Source organism: Anopheles funestus, chromosome 2RL, assembly GCF_943734845.2.
Source record: "Anopheles funestus chromosome 2RL, idAnoFuneDA-416_04, whole genome shotgun sequence".
NCBI lineage: Eukaryota > Metazoa > Arthropoda > Insecta > Diptera > Culicidae > Anopheles > Anopheles funestus.
Window position 1 is genome coordinate 75,805,051 of NC_064598.1, and position 16,708 is coordinate 75,821,758.

The following is a 16,708-nucleotide window of genomic DNA, read 5'->3' on the forward strand; positions in this document are numbered from 1 at the left end:
AAGCCGGTTTTGTTGACATACTGTGTTGGTCTATTGTTCTGCTGCCATTTCTGTAGTGCGTGTCGTGAAGAGTGAACGGTTTAACAACTTTTAGGCCGCTGGTCCCACTCTGGAAGTGGTAACACATTCGACCACCAATCCTGTTGTAGCAAGTGATCCAAGTGAGTTATCCCCAATCCATAACAGCTGATAGAGGCCAAGTACAAAAACCAAAAACCGCCGAACCTTCCGGGAGGCAACTAAACCGACAACTAACAAGTGATAGTACAGAACTGAGAAGAGTAAGAACAATTTTCAGTTTCGAAGGTTAGCTTTTCGGTAGCTAAAAGGAACGGAATGCCCGCGCTAATGCCAGAATCAGATTCGGAGGATGAGCTTCCTCCAGCATGGGAAGAACGTGCCACTAGCGATGGTTTCGTGTACTACGTTAAGTAAGCCTTCCTTAGGGACATACCACAACTCGATCAAGGGTATTTATTATTGACTTCTGAACCTGTTTTAGTCATCAAAGCAAAAGCACGCAATGGACCCATCCACGAACAGGGAAAATGAAGCGCGTATCCGGTGAACTACCGCTCGGTTGGACACGTCACATTGAAGAAGACACCCGGAAGGTGATTTTCGTCGAAGAGAAAACGCAACGTAAATCGTACACCGATCCGAGGCTTGCCTTTGCAGTCGAGGAAGCACCGGAACAAGTTGGCGAATTGCGCCAGCGGTTCGACAGTGGAACGAACGCACTGCAGGTGTTGCACGGTCGTGATTTGAACGGGAAGGTAGCACTCATCACCGGTGCTAACACTGGCATCGGATTCGAGACGGCTCGCTCTCTTGTACTGCACGGTTGTGAGGTTATTTTTGCCTGCCGTGATGAAAAGGCGACCAAGAATGCGATCGAAAAGATCCGTTCGGAGAAGGAAGCGGCTGGACAGCGGTGTAGTTTTGTTCCGCTAGATTTGGGTAGTCTACGTTCAACGAAACGGGCAGCGGAAGAGGTGAAAAAACGCCACAAGTAAGTTCACAAAAAAGGCCCACCGTGAGACGATGGGAACATTAACTTATTTTTAATTCCTCCACAGACGCATCGATATGTTGATACTGAATGCGGGTGTATTTGCACTGCCCCATGCCCTCACTGAGGACGGTTTCGAGCGTACATTTCAGGTGAACCATCTGGCGCACTTCTACTTGACGAATCTGCTGTCGGAACTGTACGATCATGCGACGCGTATTGTTGTGGTTTCTTCCGAGTCGCACCGCATGAGTACGCTACCGGCCGGTGGTGGATTGAGCGAGAGCGATCTGTGTCCACCGCAGCACAAGTTCTGGAGCATGATTGCGTACAACAATTCCAAGCTATGTAACGTTCTGTTTGCAATGGAGCTAGCAAAGGTGAGTACGGGTTTTTGTATTCTTTATTGCTTAATCTTATCTTTCGCTCGATACCGATCCACAGGCTATTATTAGGTATGCCTTCAAACCTGGTTCATTTATCAATTTTGTTCATATTCTTTCATTCAATCGCTTTTTCGTTTAAGCACATTTCGACGGTCCACTTGCACTTCGATTATCTTATTCAATGAAAACTATTTATGTTCAGCTTTCTGTCTTGCTTGAATTTAGAAGCTCTGAGGACTTGTTTTTTATTCGCTATATTTCGCCATTTTGTGATATTGTGCAGATAGTAAGCGATAGTAGAGCTTCGGTCTCTCTGCTGTTACAAATTGAGGCTGCCGTTTATTTACATTGTCTTACGTTTTACATTTTTACATACACTAACTAAACGAGGAAAAAATGTAGAACATTAGAAAGAATATGTGTAATGAGGTGTATCCGCCAACATTAGTCAGAGAAAGTAGATATACTAATAGTAATAATATGAATAGCGCATGCCATAACCATATGCAGACTTATCATCGGCACCATATCTGAAGAAAATTTAGCTTATAGCACGATGGCCATCTTGTTAGTACACGGTACGCGTGTCCAGCGTACCACAAACAATGGTGACAAGACGGAGTTATTCACGGTACAAACAGTTTATTTACTCGAAAGCTGCTACCATGGCCGTGTGAACCGTGCATTCTCATCGTTTAATTGTTTATCATTAGAAAACTAGTAAAAATCAGCAAAATTCACGGACACCAGCTGCGGGAGGTAATATATCCTGAATTTGGGTACATCTATGGATCTGTATCTTTTCCTGCCGCGTTTACTGTAGTAGTAGATGCACAGCTAAATTCTCACGCAGCATTTCCAAACATGTGTATGTATAAGGAATGGTTTAAAAAAAAACAACAAGTGGCTAGTATTCATTTTAAATGTTAAACCCAAGGTTCATTTTTATCTACGGAAAGCTTCTCTTGATGTGAAGAGTTTTGAATGTTCATATGAAAACTTCTCTGCCATATTTGATTGCCAGTTCTTGCTAACGTCGGCGCCAGTGCAGATAAGCTGAGAACCAGCACCTACGACGGAAGAACCCGAACGTAGGAGCACGACACCCTGGAATATCCCACTACAGTTGTAACATTTGGTGGGACGACCAGGTGGATGTTGTTGAAGCCACCATAAGGAAACGATATTTTGAATAATTCCGCAGTTACGATTTTGAACTTAAAACCGGACGAGAATTTAATTGTGCATCTAATAGTAGCTTTGCAGCTAATTGGAAGATAGTACAACATGGGCATGATTGGTGACTTACTGGGCTGTGCGATATGTGTGGATTGTATTGCATGCCAGCACACATATCCGCAACAACAACATTGTCTCCAAAAAATTGGTTTAATTTTAAAATCCTAATTATCATCTAATATAGCTTACGTGATAACTAGTTAATTTTGCCCACAACTGTAGTGTTTTTTATGTATCTTTCATTCCTAAACTATGCTCTATTAGCACGCGGAGTGGCTGTTGATAATGATTAACGTCCGACGACAAAAATTCTTTTTTTCTATTTATCTATTGCTCTCTCTCTCTCTCTCTCTCTCTCTCTCTCTCTCTCTCTCTCTCTTCCTCGCTCTCCCTCTTGACGTTTCGCCTATCCCTTCGTTATAATATTATGTTTCGATTAATATTTAAAAAAAACCTATTGTTTATAGAAGAGTACTTCCCTTATATTGCGCTCATCAGTACACTGTGTTGACTACAAATATTTATTTCATGCATCGATGCTATTTGAAATGTCTTCTACCCTCTTTCACGTTCGCTTATCGGTTTTGCATAATCGGGGTTCTACTCCGGTTTTCCTAATCCCCACCGGGAACCATGGTGTGACATGAGGAGGAACACTGTTGCGCTAAACAGTTCCATTGTTTGAGTCATTTCCTGTTTCTTGCTTGCACGGTCTGCTACTATTGCTAGATTATTCTTTCTGATACCTTATAATGATCCTATACCATAACCCTGGCGTAGAGTGTTTTGTAAATGGGTTGTTTGTTTTTTCTTTTCTTTCCTTTTTACACTTCATATATCGCGGAAACTGTGGTTGCGGAATCAGTTTCTGCGCCGTCAGCCACCGTTTGCGACTACTGCTGCTGTTGCTGCTGGTTTTGGCTTATAACCGGAATCTTAAATATAACACCTCACTCACTCACAATTTGCAATCGGTTTGTGTCCTAACTAATCAACTATGTATACATATAGTAGTACGAGTTTTTATCGAGTATATCTCTTCAATTAAGCATTCCTTTTCCTGGATTACTCTTTTGTGGAAGATTTCCTTGCACTTTCTCTCTCTCTCTCTCGCTCTCTGTTATGCTTGGTTCGTATCATTCCTCTCTATCCATATGCCAAATCTTTCTAAGGATGTAAATTCCAGCAAGTCTGTATCATCTCCAACATCCCATTCGGAAAGGGTGAATGCCAATTAAGAGCACGAAGAATCAAGAGTATGGGATTGTAACTTTTAAATGGATGTGCAACGATAATGTTGGTGTGCGATTATTACCTCTTTACCTCACAATTACAAGTACACAACATACATTGAATTTTAATGCTTTCATCATAAAATGTGCCTACCTAAACTCTGAACCTACAAGTTCATCAATCTTTTCTTACACCTCTCTTTCTCTCACTCTCGCTGTCCAAACATGGCCATTATACAAATAGATCCTAATTTTCAATCCCATGTTTGGTTAGCGATATAGTTCATCTGTATCGTACAAATACAGTGTTCTGCTTTCTGTTGTTATATGTTTCGTGAGTTCCGGGCTCGGTCAGAGATGACAATGATATTGTTCTTATGTCAAAACTAAAGCAATTAGGGTAAAGAGCCATGTGATCCATTTTCGCAAAAAAAACACAGTAAATTTTGAAATTCCTCTTCGTGTCCTGCTTCCTATATTAATCCTGCGCCAGCGCTAATTTGCAGTACCTCTCGAAGATTTGTCCTTCGTCCCTTGTGTTTCCAATTACTACGAGGAGCAGTTGTGGATGATGGCCGGCACGATGACACGATGGGATATCCTCCTTATCATAAAAAGCTACTGCTACGGCCCTGGTAATGTTTTTTGGAATTGTTTCCTCCGCCGCCGCCACCACCTTTCTTGTTGGGTTTGGGGCCACTTCCACTTCCAGTGCCGCTGCCACTACCTCCGCTACTGCCACCGCCCATCGGGCCGGACGCACCGAAGAAGCTCGGCGGTGGTGCAGTCGAGTCTTCCGTGTTCAGCGCTGCGAACACATTGTTTGTGTTGCCCCAACCCTGAAACATGGAGGCCGATCCGAGGCGAGTTTCACCGGGAGCTTTAGTAACCTGTAGCAGAAATAGAATACTTGAACTTTAACAACACAACTCCACATGATAATCGGGCTAAACGTAACATCCTGCGAATGCGAATGTCCAGGGAGGCTATAAGTAACTTGGAATTTAATCGTTCAATACTCACCGGAAGGTTTATCTTCTTCGGATCAATAGATGGCATGGTCCAAGCATTATTATTGCGATTGTTGGCAGGCAGCACGAATCCATCTTCATCGACCAAGCGCTTATTCTTCGATGCACTTCCGCCTCCACCACCGCCGGCACCATCACGGCCACCACCACCGCTGCCGCCGCCGCCGCCTCCACCGCCGCTTTCACCACCAGCACGGCCGCGGGGCAATTTATAGCTGAGCATCCAATTCTTGTTCTCCTCCGCTTCCACTTCACGCTGGATCTGTTCTCTCGTTTTTGGTGCGTTTTGCGCATGTTTCCCTCGCCATTTGTCCTTGCGCAGATCAAGCAGATCCATGATCATGAACCGGATACGATTGCATACTGGTTCACCGTTCGACAGCATTTTTTTCCTTTCCGAAATTTGCTGCAGCTTGTCGAAACAGGTCTGCAGCGTAAGGCCCTGCGAGTCCTCGATGCGCGCTCCAATTGTGGTGAGCAGCTTGCAGACACACTCGAGCGATTCCTCGTCCAGCATCCTGTCTTGGAGTAGCAGGTCGACGCAATTTACCATCGTGTTCGGGCCGAGCTGTTGCTGCTTGTATAGCGCACCGATGAATCGAATCGTACCGAGGGCTCGCCTTCGAATGCGATTCGTCTGTTCCTCGAGCTCCATCTTCATCTCCTCGGTCTCTTCCGCCGTCTGTTCGCCCGCCTCCGTAAGCTTCTCCTTTTGTTCCTGCAGTTCGGTATTTGTTTTGCATTCCTTATGATGCTTCTCGAACTCGACCTGGCACTGCTTGATTAGCAGACGCTTCAGGGATAATGCCGTGTTCGAATCGTTCAATTTGACCGTAATTTCGCTACCGAGATCCTTGCACAGCTGCGCGTACGTGTCGGAAAAGTTCGGCTCCATAATGGCTTTCTCGAACAAAATTTTGATGCAGTTGCTCAACCGCTCCTCGGTGTCGATCTTCAGCTGCTTGATCTGTTCCTTCAGCACGGAAAAGTTCTCCGGCGTAAGTTTGTTCAGTGCGCTGCGGAATTCGCGCGACAACAGTTGGGTTGCTTCGGTTTCGGGATCCAGCTTTACCTTCGGCATCATGAACGATGGTTTCCAGGCATTGGCCGATCCCTTCAGCTTTACCTCTTCGGTGATGTTCAGATTCACCTTGATCATCTGCCAATCCGTATCGTCCGGTCCACCGGCAGAAGAGCGAGTGGACATTTCCTTGGCAGACAGTCGGCCACGGTACGGTGCACGGTTCATCGGTGGTCTGCCGGAACCGCTGTCCGTTCCTTCGCCAAATGGTGGTCCGCCGAAGCCCATGCCTTTCATAAACGAGGGCAGCAGACTGTTGTCCTGCCCACCTCCGATATGTCCAACACCACCACCACCACCGCCACCCCTACCGCCCATATGACGGGAGGAGGAAACGAACGTACCCGGGCTCGATTTCAGCAGTGATTTACAAACGTCCGGTATCGTGGTCGGTTTCTCACGCCCAATCGCCGAATCCTTCAGCGAAAGCAGCAAATCGAGCGAATACTTTTTGCGCGCACCGCTTACTGCATCCTCGTTCAGCTTTTCCGACGTACGACGAATGCGCTTACCGATCGATAAAGGACCACCGGGACCGGCAACACCACCGGTTGGTGTGGTTGGAGTAGGCGGTTCGGAGCTGTTGTTGTTACCGGTCTCCACGGTTTCATCCGTACCGGTGGTGCTGTTATTGTTCAGCTGATTTTCCTCCGAGACACCCGACGAAACCGTTTCATTTTCTCCATTTTCGGCTAGCGTACCATTTAGGCTGAGCTTCGATACCGTGTCCGCTACCAGATCGATCTTGTTATTGTTATCCTCCTCCTGGCGCTTTTCCGCCACCGTAGATTGTGCCAGCGTGGCGACATCGTCACTATCGGTTGCCATGCTGCAAGCGTAGATAAATTTCCTTCGCCTTTGTGGACTCGTCGATTCTCTTGCGTACACTGTACCACACCCTCCTCCAGGTTGCAAATTACGCTTCCAAAAATGAACGAACCCCCGTCTCCTGTCTGGCTGGCAAACAACGACCTTCCGCTGTGTTAGCTTAGTTTCGGGCTAACTGGTGGAAGAAGTAAGCCTTCCCGGCAGTGTTTTGTTTTGTTTGTGTTGGAGTATGTAATTGGACGGCGGAAGTTTTCTATTCCTATATAACAAACGCACAACTTTTTTTTACACAGTCTCTTGGGTACAGTACACAGGCAGGTATGAAATAGTTGTTCAGTTTAAGTATGACTCCGCTGGAATATTAGGTGCTTCTTTCTCTCTGCTCAATATTACAGTTAACAGGTAATTTTGTGACGATTTCCTTAACTACTGGGGCTAGTGCACCACCAAAGTATGTGGTTTACCTACTAGCGTAAAGCGTTTCGTCGCGTTTCGTTGCGTTAATCTGTAGAGAAAGGGAGAGAGAAAGAGAGAGAGCGAGAGAAAAAAGAAAGAAAGATGAGCCTTCTGTATAAATATGGAACTGACGGACACCTGTTGAAAATAGTAACGAGTTCACTCTGATTTCGGCCACTGTGCGTGTTATCATCATTGTGATGACGTTGCGCATCTTTCAGTGCGCATTCGCTACCTCGCACTAATGTCCCATCATTCCGTTTCGTTTATCACGGAACCATCTACTTCTCGAACACGGTGGTGGAGTGTGCATATCTGGTCAGGTTCAGCTACACTAGAGAACATTTCTACGTACAAGTGATTTTTTCAACCATCCATCCATCGGCTGGGATGCATTGGGCAGCTCTCGTTATATCATTCCCTACTGGGTCCGTTGAATTTTCACCCGTCAACCAGAAAAAAACGGTCAACGGTGGTCTCTTGTCTTTTCTATTTTTATCATTTGCATGGCACAACGCCGCGTGTATGCGCGACACACGACTTGCTGACGTGTTGGTGATAATTTCACCCACTTCGCTTCGGTGTACTCTGTTTCTCTCTGTTTTTTTTTTACAATAAACATAGGTAATCGATTTCGATTAGAGTTGGTGGTTGTATCTGCCGCATACCCATCGTAAGCTTGTGAAGAGATTTTCCGTTTTTTGTCTATCCCGCGTACAGGTGAAAGTGAAAACTTCCGCCTTCCGATAATTTAATTAGATAATTATTTCAATCATACAATATTGGCCCCCCACTTTGTAACTAGCTCGATTCCCACATCTCGCTAGACAACGTTGACACCCAAAAAACGCCTCAGGACACTACCAGTATACCCCATTCCGCTTGAGGGTGCCGAAGAGCTTTATCCGTCACTGTACACGTATATGCCAACATGTTTGAGCGCAAGTTTAAGCCAACGGAGGCCTATTCTTCAAGGTCATTATGTTCGACTACAGAAAGTCGTCCAAGCGTCTGTAGATGGCAATCAAGAGAGCGAGAGAGAGAAAAAGAGATACGAGAACATATGTATCTGGCTCGACGTACACCGGTTCCAATAATTATGATCTCACGCAGTCTACTATCAACTTGCTGCCCACCGGATACCTACAGATCGGCGTTGTGGTTGTTGCAGAGTCCGCTTAATGCATGTAATTCCACATGAAAAAAAAACGTGAAAGGTTTTTCTGTGGACTAGTTCTTGCCATTGCCGCGTGTGTCTTTAATTTGATGAAAATTCCGCACGCAAACACTGCAACAAAGTGTGCATTGTGTAGGAGCATCGAAAAGTGCGGAAAACCCCGTACATACACACACACACAATCCAAATGGAATTGAACACATTGTGAAACATAAAGCTTTGCTAGGTTTTCTGTGCTATTTTTGTTTCCTTCTTTCTTGTCCTTTGCTAAACAATCGTTGTGCGGGAAAAGTGTGCGTTTTACTATGATTTCGCACGGACGATGCCTATGGTTTCAATTGTTAAATCCATTCACCTTCATCCGTGCAAGACGCAAAATTGCAATTTCATCCAACGAAGCTTAACACGATTCAATTGACATGATTTCTTCCCAGCCTGTCTGTACGCATAAAAACACATAGACAAAAAAAAATTAAGAGAGTGACACAACACAACAGATCATGAAATGATCATGGCTGATTGATCGTTGGATTGATCCTTGATCTACCGCACTCAGGCAGAACACCAACCCCCCCCCCCCCAACAGCGCACACCTTCATGATGATGTTCGTGCAACATCAAAGTGTTGGATTTCACTCCATAGCTGATGATCACAGACTGTACCATCCAGCTGAGAGACTACTGACGAGTGAAACTTTCATTCATGGAACATACCCGTCAGACACGTACAAGAAAAACGTTTCAAACGGTTCGCTAATAGTCGGTCAGGTGTATGATTGCATGATGCATTTTACTTTGCTCCCGCGGCTGCTTCTAACATCATGCGCGCACACACACACATACCACTGTTCCTTTCCTCTATCACTAAATTGTCCGATGGATACTGTATCTTCCGATAGGCTGGACGGCATTTTCCCGTTTATCCAGCTCACCTGCAACGGATTGGAATTCGTTTCTTCGTCCCTCCCTCCTCGCTGGATTGTTTGGGGTGGGAATGGTATGATGATGTCCGCTATCTTTAAACCCGTTGCAAAAACTACCACTTTATGCGGAACCTCTAGCTGTACACCACGGTTGCTCTATTTTTTCCCCTTTTTCAATGGGTCATACTTTGTATCTCTCTCTTTCCATGTTTCGTTTGGTTGTTTTTTTTTTGTTGATTTCATTTCAAATTTCGCTTGCGTGTACGTGTTTCGCGACCGATGATGATATGTGGTTTGCGTTTTTCAGCGTGCGGGCTGCCGCACACGCCTGAAATATGAGGTCACATGGATGAGTGTTGTGCGTGCTTTAACATCAAACTGTGCCAGTCTTCTGCCCTATCGGTGTTGAAGTGGATTTAAAAATGATGCTACATTTGTTTCGAAATTTGAGACACTAAACTTCACAAACTTCGTTATACAGAATTTGGTACATACACTGCATTCATGTTTCAGCTCAAATCCAATGGCCTGGGGCAAAAACTGTACCACTAAACGGGCAATGTGGAGAAAGCTTTTTCGTACAGCACACAAACGATCGTAGCTGCATTTTGATCGCCACCACAATTGCAAGTATAGGGAAAGCTACCTTCCTAAAATCAATTTTCGTGTTCCCGCCTGCGCTGCTGGTGCCTATCATGTCGGTACGCATAGGAAGAGAAAAGCTGGACTTTTTAAATGCAAAAGGAAAGGGAATGGGCTGAACTGTGCATAGCAGATACGTTGCTTCAGCACGACCTTGAGAGGACGAATCGATATGGAAAGGTAAAACACGAACCATGCATGGCCTACAAACATATGCTGCAGTGGAGTGAATGTCACTGCACTCGTTCCAATTTCCAATTTCTCCTTCCCCGTGTGCCTTGGTGTTAACAGGCACTCCATATGTGTTTGTTTGTTTGTAGCGAAATATAGATGAGTGAAGAGGTTTTTCCGACAGTGATGATGGCAGCCGTGTCTTTGCCAGACAACAAAAAGGCAGTAATGCAATGCGAATGCACGAGCAAATGACTCTTTGTTCGACGAACAAACTGCAGCTGCTTCGAAGAACAAAACACACACTGCCAACCGGATGCAGATCGTAAGTGTAAGAACAACAAGGACCATGAGAAAGGTAGAGAAATCTAGAAATAGGGTGGATTTTTTTTTATATTTGTTCGCATATGTTCGTTTAATACACTTATGTGAACCATAGAATCAACCAAGAACCCACAAACAAACTGCGCTATATTAAGCTGAACCTTAGGCAGTACACAATGCTACTAATGTGGCGTATAAACAGCAGGAGAGTTTTTACACATTGACCTAGCAAAGGTCAACCGCATGTTACACTCTAGCCCACGCTCAATGCCATCAGTGTGTTTATGGATGCTGCCTGCTGCCCTATTTAAAGCAACAAATAAACAAAACCGCAAATAGAAAAATTCCTAAACTTTCTGCTTATCAATTCGTAGCCTTCTTTTTTGTGAAACAGCTGATACTAACATTTATTACTTCAATTGCATACGATGGCGAAACTCAATTCGATGGTGCTTTGCAATACACAAATCCTTTGCTGTCCTTTCTTCCTACTAGTAAGACTAGTAATCCTTGCAAAAAAAAAAATAGCTACGTTGGCATATTTCATTCATGATTCCACGAGGTCTTTTTTTCTCTTTCTCCCTCGCTCTCTTTCGCTCTTTCGCTTTCTCGCTTCATAGCCTTTACCGCTCACTTAGCGAAACCCGTGAATAAAGTCAACCCCCCAGACACCTACACTCACGTACACCAGTGTGCTTATGCAACTCGGATTTCTTGTGCACCCCAAAAAAGGCGAAAACATCACACGTGTACGGTGGGGGTTGGTGCACAGGTACAACACAATACTCCCTACCTACCGCCACCCCCCCCCCTTGGAAGATAAATCTCAGCAACCGATGTTTGAAAGTTTTCCCAGCAGTAGACCAGATAGTTGTTCGCAGATTTCTTCCACCTTTTTTCATTATCAAACATATTTATGTGCAAATGCAATGCACACGAAATATAGTGCAATGTCGGGGGAGATGAAACGGAGTGCAGCCAGCTTGTGACACATATCTGCACATACACCCCATGGGCAACAACAGAGCGGGACAAATAATCGCTGCATCGCGTGGAGTGTCTCGCGAAATGATTACTCCGCGTAACGTAAGCGTGTGTCGGCGTATGTGTAGTGGTGTGTCTCGATTTCGCAAATTTGGTAGGATTTTTTTTTGTCAGTCACACGTCATTAGGCGGAGATCGGGTTTCTGTGCTGTGTGTGCGTCCGTGCATGTGTGTGTGTAAACTTTTCTCACTCGTTCATAGTAGATTTGCGGACAGCAGCCAGCGACCATGAACAGACTGGGAATGAAGGGAAAATTCCAAAGCACATGTGTAGATGAACGTAAACACACACAAACACACTATCGCTCGCGTTTGACATATCACCTACACGGTAAAGGGCACGCGGCGGGATTTCTTTGCGAGGTTGCTTCGAATGTCCTTTCGAAATATGTTTACTTGGCAGTCAATGGGAAAGTCAAACTCTGTTGTGACACGTAGACATAGCGTGCTACAACTGCAGCTGTTGATGCTGGACATTCCGTTTTAATCCTCTAAAACCCGTTGGTATCGTAAGCGCGAGACCTTTCTATCTGTGCACGGAACACGGTCAGGAACAACGAAAGGGGCAAGATAAAGACGGCACAATAAATTCACGCACACGATCACAAACACACACACACATGCGAAAACGCACACTTGCAACAGATTACGCACGGTATGAGCACCGAAGATTCACTTTTCATTTTAGCACCACGGACACTACCACGTCGATGACGGCATTCCACACAATCGTAACGACAACGTAATGAGCACAGGGGCGGAGGGGTTGTTTTTTCTTCTTCCATGGCACGACAGTCTAACCTTTATTATCATGGAGTTGCAGTAATAGTCAAAGATTGGGCGAAGGGTGCCGCCGCGCGCTGGTTTCCGATAATTGCGCACGCGGGTTATTCTTACTGTCCTACCGCGTACGTAATTTTCTTTCTATGCAAGAAAAAGTGTTTTTTTTTTGCAAAATTGTACAATCGCTCGTTGTCTGTTTGTTCTCTGTCAGCTGCGTACTCTTTGGGGCACACAAACTCGATGAAAACAACACACAATCACACTAAACTAGGCCTCCTTAGCAGTCAATGAAAGAAGAGAAAATTACGCACACGTGCGTGTAAAAAAATGACAGCTCCCGCTCTTCCTTTCCTTCCCCACCATATACCTACTAATCAGCTCAGCTCTGAACAGCTATCCCTTTTCCCCGTGCAAGGTACTAACTCACGGGGTACCGGAATTTTATGAGATTTTCTAAACTTTTCCCCTATGTCGATTCAGAAGCAATTGCTCGCCTTTACGGGACATTTTTTTATGTTTTATTGCGTGCTCTATACCTATCAAAGCTATGGTTATGTTGCAAGAGAGAGAGAGAGCAAGAGAGAAAAGAATTAAAAGGAAGAGAGGATAAAATGCGAGCAAAATTGATTGCCAATTTTAGGGCCTTAGAAATGAAAAATGTACGCATCGTTTGGAAATCGTGTTCCAGTAAAAGCAACCTCAACCATCGTGGACTTTACCCCCGTTTGGATCCACAGTACACACAGTGACGGTGGAGTTCCGTCTCTTTCCGGTTTCTTGTGGAAACGGAGAGTGCCATCTAACAGCCAGAAATCCTTTTTTTTGTGCAATTTTCGTTCCCAATTTATGAATCAGTGTTGAACGCATTTCATTTCTATGAATTTTATCCTCTATCCTTCAGTCGCGGATGCTTAAGATACGTAACCACACTCATCTCCCTTCACAATGTTCTCTAACATCCCAGACTAACTGTTGGGGGATGTGAAGCTGCTAGAACACGCCTGAAATCATGGCGATATAGCGGTCCACCAGCGGAATAAAATCACCTTCGTTCGTTGAGGGGACCATACACGCCACAAATCGACTGCTATTTCGTGTAGCAAAAAACACTCACTATCTCTACCTGGCCTTCCCTTGTCTCGTACCCCTGGCCCACGAATCCCGGTGTCTCTCACGCACGCATGTGAGCCCGCGCACGCACACACGTACACGGTTGGAAATAAATACCTTTCACGATTCAGCACTGGAACACAGGTAGGCGACGTTCGCAATGTTCTGGTAGATTGGGAAAGCTTGAAACGTATCTGTTTTCTGCGAAAGGAATGCACTTTTGTGCCTTCAGCGATAAAACACACAATATTTTGCAGATTTTGATGATTTGAGGCTCCTGCTGCACCACACCGTGTAACGTGGTGCAGATTTCAAAAGGATTGCAAAATGGAATCACTACTGTCAAATTGGGGGTTGGAGCTGTCATTGGCTTCTTGTAGAAATGCGAGCCGTAGAGACGGTTGGATCAAATCCATATTTACCCACCATGATGAAGCGTTATTTGACAGGCAATGGTTAGAATAATTTTTGTAGGCTACGTTAGCAACCAATTTGAATTATTTTTATGAACACAGCGTAGTACCCTACTCGACCCAATTATAGGTAAAATTTGTTATCAACATAGGGATTAAATTAAATATAAAGCCAGCTATTGTTGTAATTTAGCCCCTTACTCGCATTAAAACACGTTGCAAGTTATGTAAAAAGAATATATTATTCTATTCAAAGTGTTATGAAAAAATATGCTTTAAAACGATTTATTCCAGCGCTGGAAATCCAGAGGCATCTCGGTGTTTGTGCTTCATCCCGGCAATATGGTTTCGTCCGCACTGTCCAGAAACTGGTGGTTCTACCGCTTCCTTTTTGGTTTGGTTCGCCCGTTCACCAAATCACTGGTATTTAATACGTGCACTGTTTCCGTTTAAGGCTTTTTTTAAATATACTTGTTTCTTCTTTTTATTAGCAACAAGCTGCTAGCACCACCATTTACTGTGCAACTGCCTATGAATTGACTGGATTGACCGCACTGTATTTTAACAACTGTTACGTGTGCGACCCGTCCGGTACATCCAAGAACGAACAGCTGCAGCAAAGCTTGTGGGAATTGAGCGACAAAATGATCCAGCGTGTGATGGGTGTGGCTGACCAGTAAGTAGGTACACATTTACTAAAACATTGCAATCCGAGCTACTGCGGACTTAAATACATCCCATTTATTGTGCAATAACGTAATGCTGCTTGGTGTTCCACCTTACTAACACGATGACATAATATTGCTGCCCTTGGCGTATCAAGAAATATGCAACTTCAAATCTATTCTAACGTCTTTTTAACACGATTTATCTTCTAAATGCTAACATCCAAACGCACTATGATAAAATAAATTATCCACAAAGTGTGTGCTTCAGTGTGGGCACACTTTTCAAAAATCACTTACACGACCCTTGCGCTCCCAGTCTCCGTATCGGGTCGGTTCCGGTCCCCTAGGTCCACCAATTTCACCCGTGTTCGGGTTCGTATTATTTGGAAACGGTTCTAGCGGTTCCTTCTCCTGATAAGGATGCTTACCGACAATTTCATCCAGCTTTCCGATGGGAGTTTTCTCACGCAGTTTCTTCTGGAACTCTTCCATCCGCGGACTGACCGGATTATCCGTTGGTGGTTTGTTGGTTGAGAAAGACAGTGAGGGAACTACGATGTATAGAATATAACGCATGTAATAACTAATTATACGCAATGCAGTATTTCATTACGAGAGCGTGGTGAGGCGGTCAAGCGAAGGATGCTGCGCATAAATTGTATACCGGCAGCACCGAATACGAACACTTACCAAAATTGACGACATATACGTGCCGAATAGAGGAGGAGAATTTATTCAACAATACTTTGGACGTCATGCTGCCTGGATGAGATGATTTTATGTTGCTTAAGCGTTGTGGAACTGCGCCTCGAGCAATTAATCTCGTGCAGGAAGATGTAATGTTTTGTTTTGAAATAGCGAAAAAAAAGAAAGAATTCAGAATGAACTGAAAATGAATTGTCAATATGACATTTCATGCCGGTGAGTAGGAATGTCACAATTCACAGGCATAGGTCAAAGCAGTTCAAATACAGAATCGGGCGAAAAACATGAAATATTTCATTTCCTATTTGAAATTTGAAATAATTGTGGTGTTTTCGTGAAATATTTCACTAAGTCGCGTTAATTAAATTGTCCACGTGATTCATAAATTGTGTAATCAACGAACTACACGTTTCAAAATTTAACAACAATTCAGAATAACATTAATTTAATTACACGTTCATTCAACCGGAAAGAGGAAACTTGAAAATTCTATTTAAAATAACAGAAAGACACAATTAATTAAGGGAACCAGGACAAGCAGGACGTGAATTTTCACCTTCAATGCAACCATTTCCCAACCCGATGATAGTCACGATTGCTAATGAGCTTTCCAATTTCATCCTGAAAGTAGTAGTTTTTTAGCAGCATCGTTACACCACTCTCGGTAGGGCAGGCCTACCATAACCGAATAACGCACACCCGCGATGCGTAATAGGGAAAAATGATTTATCCGGCGCGGTTACGCGCGTTGCACTGTAGCCATCGTGCAGAGTGGAAATAATCAACAAGCTTGCACTATTTGTGTGCTGAGTTGAGTCTGCTCTAGATGTATTTTCCATGTTACGCGCCAGGATCCTTAAAATAGATTCAAACCTAACGGGGAAGATACGCAACGAATGGTGCGGTGAATGAAGCGATAATGCTGATCCCATCCAGAGTCGGACCCCACCATCCAGTATTACCACCAAGAGGACCAAAACGTAGACGACCAAGGGGATGATGATGATCTTTCAAATTCCACAGCACACACAAGTTACGAGTAGGCACGAAAATGGTGCCCAATGAAGAAGTGCACCGTTTGACGAAGGGATTGAAGGGACCATGCGACGTAATCGTTTTTTGATGCATGTTGAGCAAGTGCAGTTTTCCCATTTCCCTTGTGTTGGAGGAAATGAACAACAGATGTATATGTGTCTTACACCTTTGCTCAGAAAGAGGACACCCTCACTAGGAAGAGAGGAGATTCCTGCCAAACATGGTAAAATTGATGGACCTTTCAGTATTTTAAGTAGCTCGTTAAACAGTGAATCACTTAGTGTGAAACAAGACCGTACTAATCGTCCTGGAACACAACTGTTGTAAAATGTGTACAAATTTACATGCAATGTTGTCTTTTACGATTGTTATTAACAGGTGTGCACGCTTGAAGAAAAGGTTTACGGTATTTAAACATATATTTACACTAGGAAAATGGACTCAGTGG

At 44.2% G+C, this 16,708-nt stretch overlaps 3 protein-coding genes across 6 annotated transcripts; 1 reads left to right on the top strand and 2 right to left on the bottom strand.

Annotated features, from left to right (window-relative positions):
• The first annotated feature begins 15 nt into the window (after positions 1-15).
• Positions 16-14,612, top strand: LOC125763947 (WW domain-containing oxidoreductase). Its single transcript, XM_049427690.1, has 6 exons — positions 16-161; positions 299-431; positions 503-1,012; positions 1,080-1,392; positions 14,147-14,275; positions 14,344-14,612. The coding sequence occupies exons 2-6, from the start codon at positions 337-339 to the stop codon at positions 14,530-14,532; spliced, it is 1,236 nt and encodes a 411-aa protein (XP_049283647.1). The 5' UTR covers positions 16-161; positions 299-336; the 3' UTR covers positions 14,533-14,612.
• Positions 1,702-13,785, bottom strand: LOC125763917 (eukaryotic translation initiation factor 4 gamma 1-like). 4 transcript variants are annotated; one of them, XM_049427644.1, is made up of 3 exons: positions 13,557-13,785; positions 4,893-7,314; positions 1,702-4,759 (listed from the first exon to the last, which is right to left on the bottom strand). In XM_049427644.1, exons 2-3 carry the CDS (start codon positions 6,807-6,809, stop codon positions 4,478-4,480), a joined length of 2,199 nt encoding a protein of 732 aa, XP_049283601.1. In that variant the 5' UTR covers positions 6,810-7,314; positions 13,557-13,785; the 3' UTR covers positions 1,702-4,477. The 4 variants fall into 4 exon arrangements, with proteins under 4 accessions (XP_049283601.1, XP_049283602.1, XP_049283603.1 ...); XM_049427645.1 differs by lacking the exon at positions 13,557-13,785 and adding an exon at positions 12,348-12,639; XM_049427646.1 differs by lacking the exon at positions 13,557-13,785 and adding an exon at positions 9,375-9,987.
• Positions 14,613-14,657: 45 nt separating the features above from the next.
• Positions 14,658-15,408, bottom strand: LOC125764008 (succinate dehydrogenase assembly factor 4, mitochondrial). The gene is made up of 2 exons (XM_049427769.1): positions 15,211-15,408; positions 14,658-15,071 (listed from the first exon to the last, which is right to left on the bottom strand). The coding sequence occupies exons 1-2, from the start codon at positions 15,275-15,277 to the stop codon at positions 14,803-14,805; spliced, it is 336 nt and encodes a 111-aa protein (XP_049283726.1). The 5' UTR covers positions 15,278-15,408; the 3' UTR covers positions 14,658-14,802.
• Positions 15,409-16,708: the final 1,300 nt, after the last annotated feature.

What these genes read in the sequence shown, in the direction of transcription:
- LOC125763947 (XM_049427690.1), top strand. Translation starts at nt 337, where the DNA reads ATGCCCGCGCTAATGCCAGAATCAGATTCGGAGGATGAGCTTCCTCCA. An exon ending in GAGGTGAAAAAACGCCACAA is followed by an intron (nt 1,013 to 1,079) that starts GTAAGTTCACAA and finishes ATTCCTCCACAG; the next exon opens with ACGCATCGATATGTTGATAC. An exon ending in GCCCGTTCACCAAATCACTG is followed by an intron (nt 14,276 to 14,343) that starts GTATTTAATACG and finishes TCTTTTTATTAG; the next exon opens with CAACAAGCTGCTAGCACCAC.
- LOC125763917 (XM_049427644.1), bottom strand. Translation starts at nt 6,809, where the DNA reads ATGGCAACCGATAGTGACGATGTCGCCACGCTGGCACAATCTACGGTG. An exon ending in CGAAGAAGATAAACCTTCCG is followed by an intron (nt 4,760 to 4,892) that starts GTGAGTATTGAA and finishes TTTCTGCTACAG; the next exon opens with GTTACTAAAGCTCCCGGTGA.
- LOC125764008 (XM_049427769.1), bottom strand. Translation starts at nt 15,277, where the DNA reads ATGACGTCCAAAGTATTGTTGAATAAATTCTCCTCCTCTATTCGGCAC. An exon ending in CGTATATGTCGTCAATTTTG is followed by an intron (nt 15,072 to 15,210) that starts GTAAGTGTTCGT and finishes TATACATCGTAG; the next exon opens with TTCCCTCACTGTCTTTCTCA.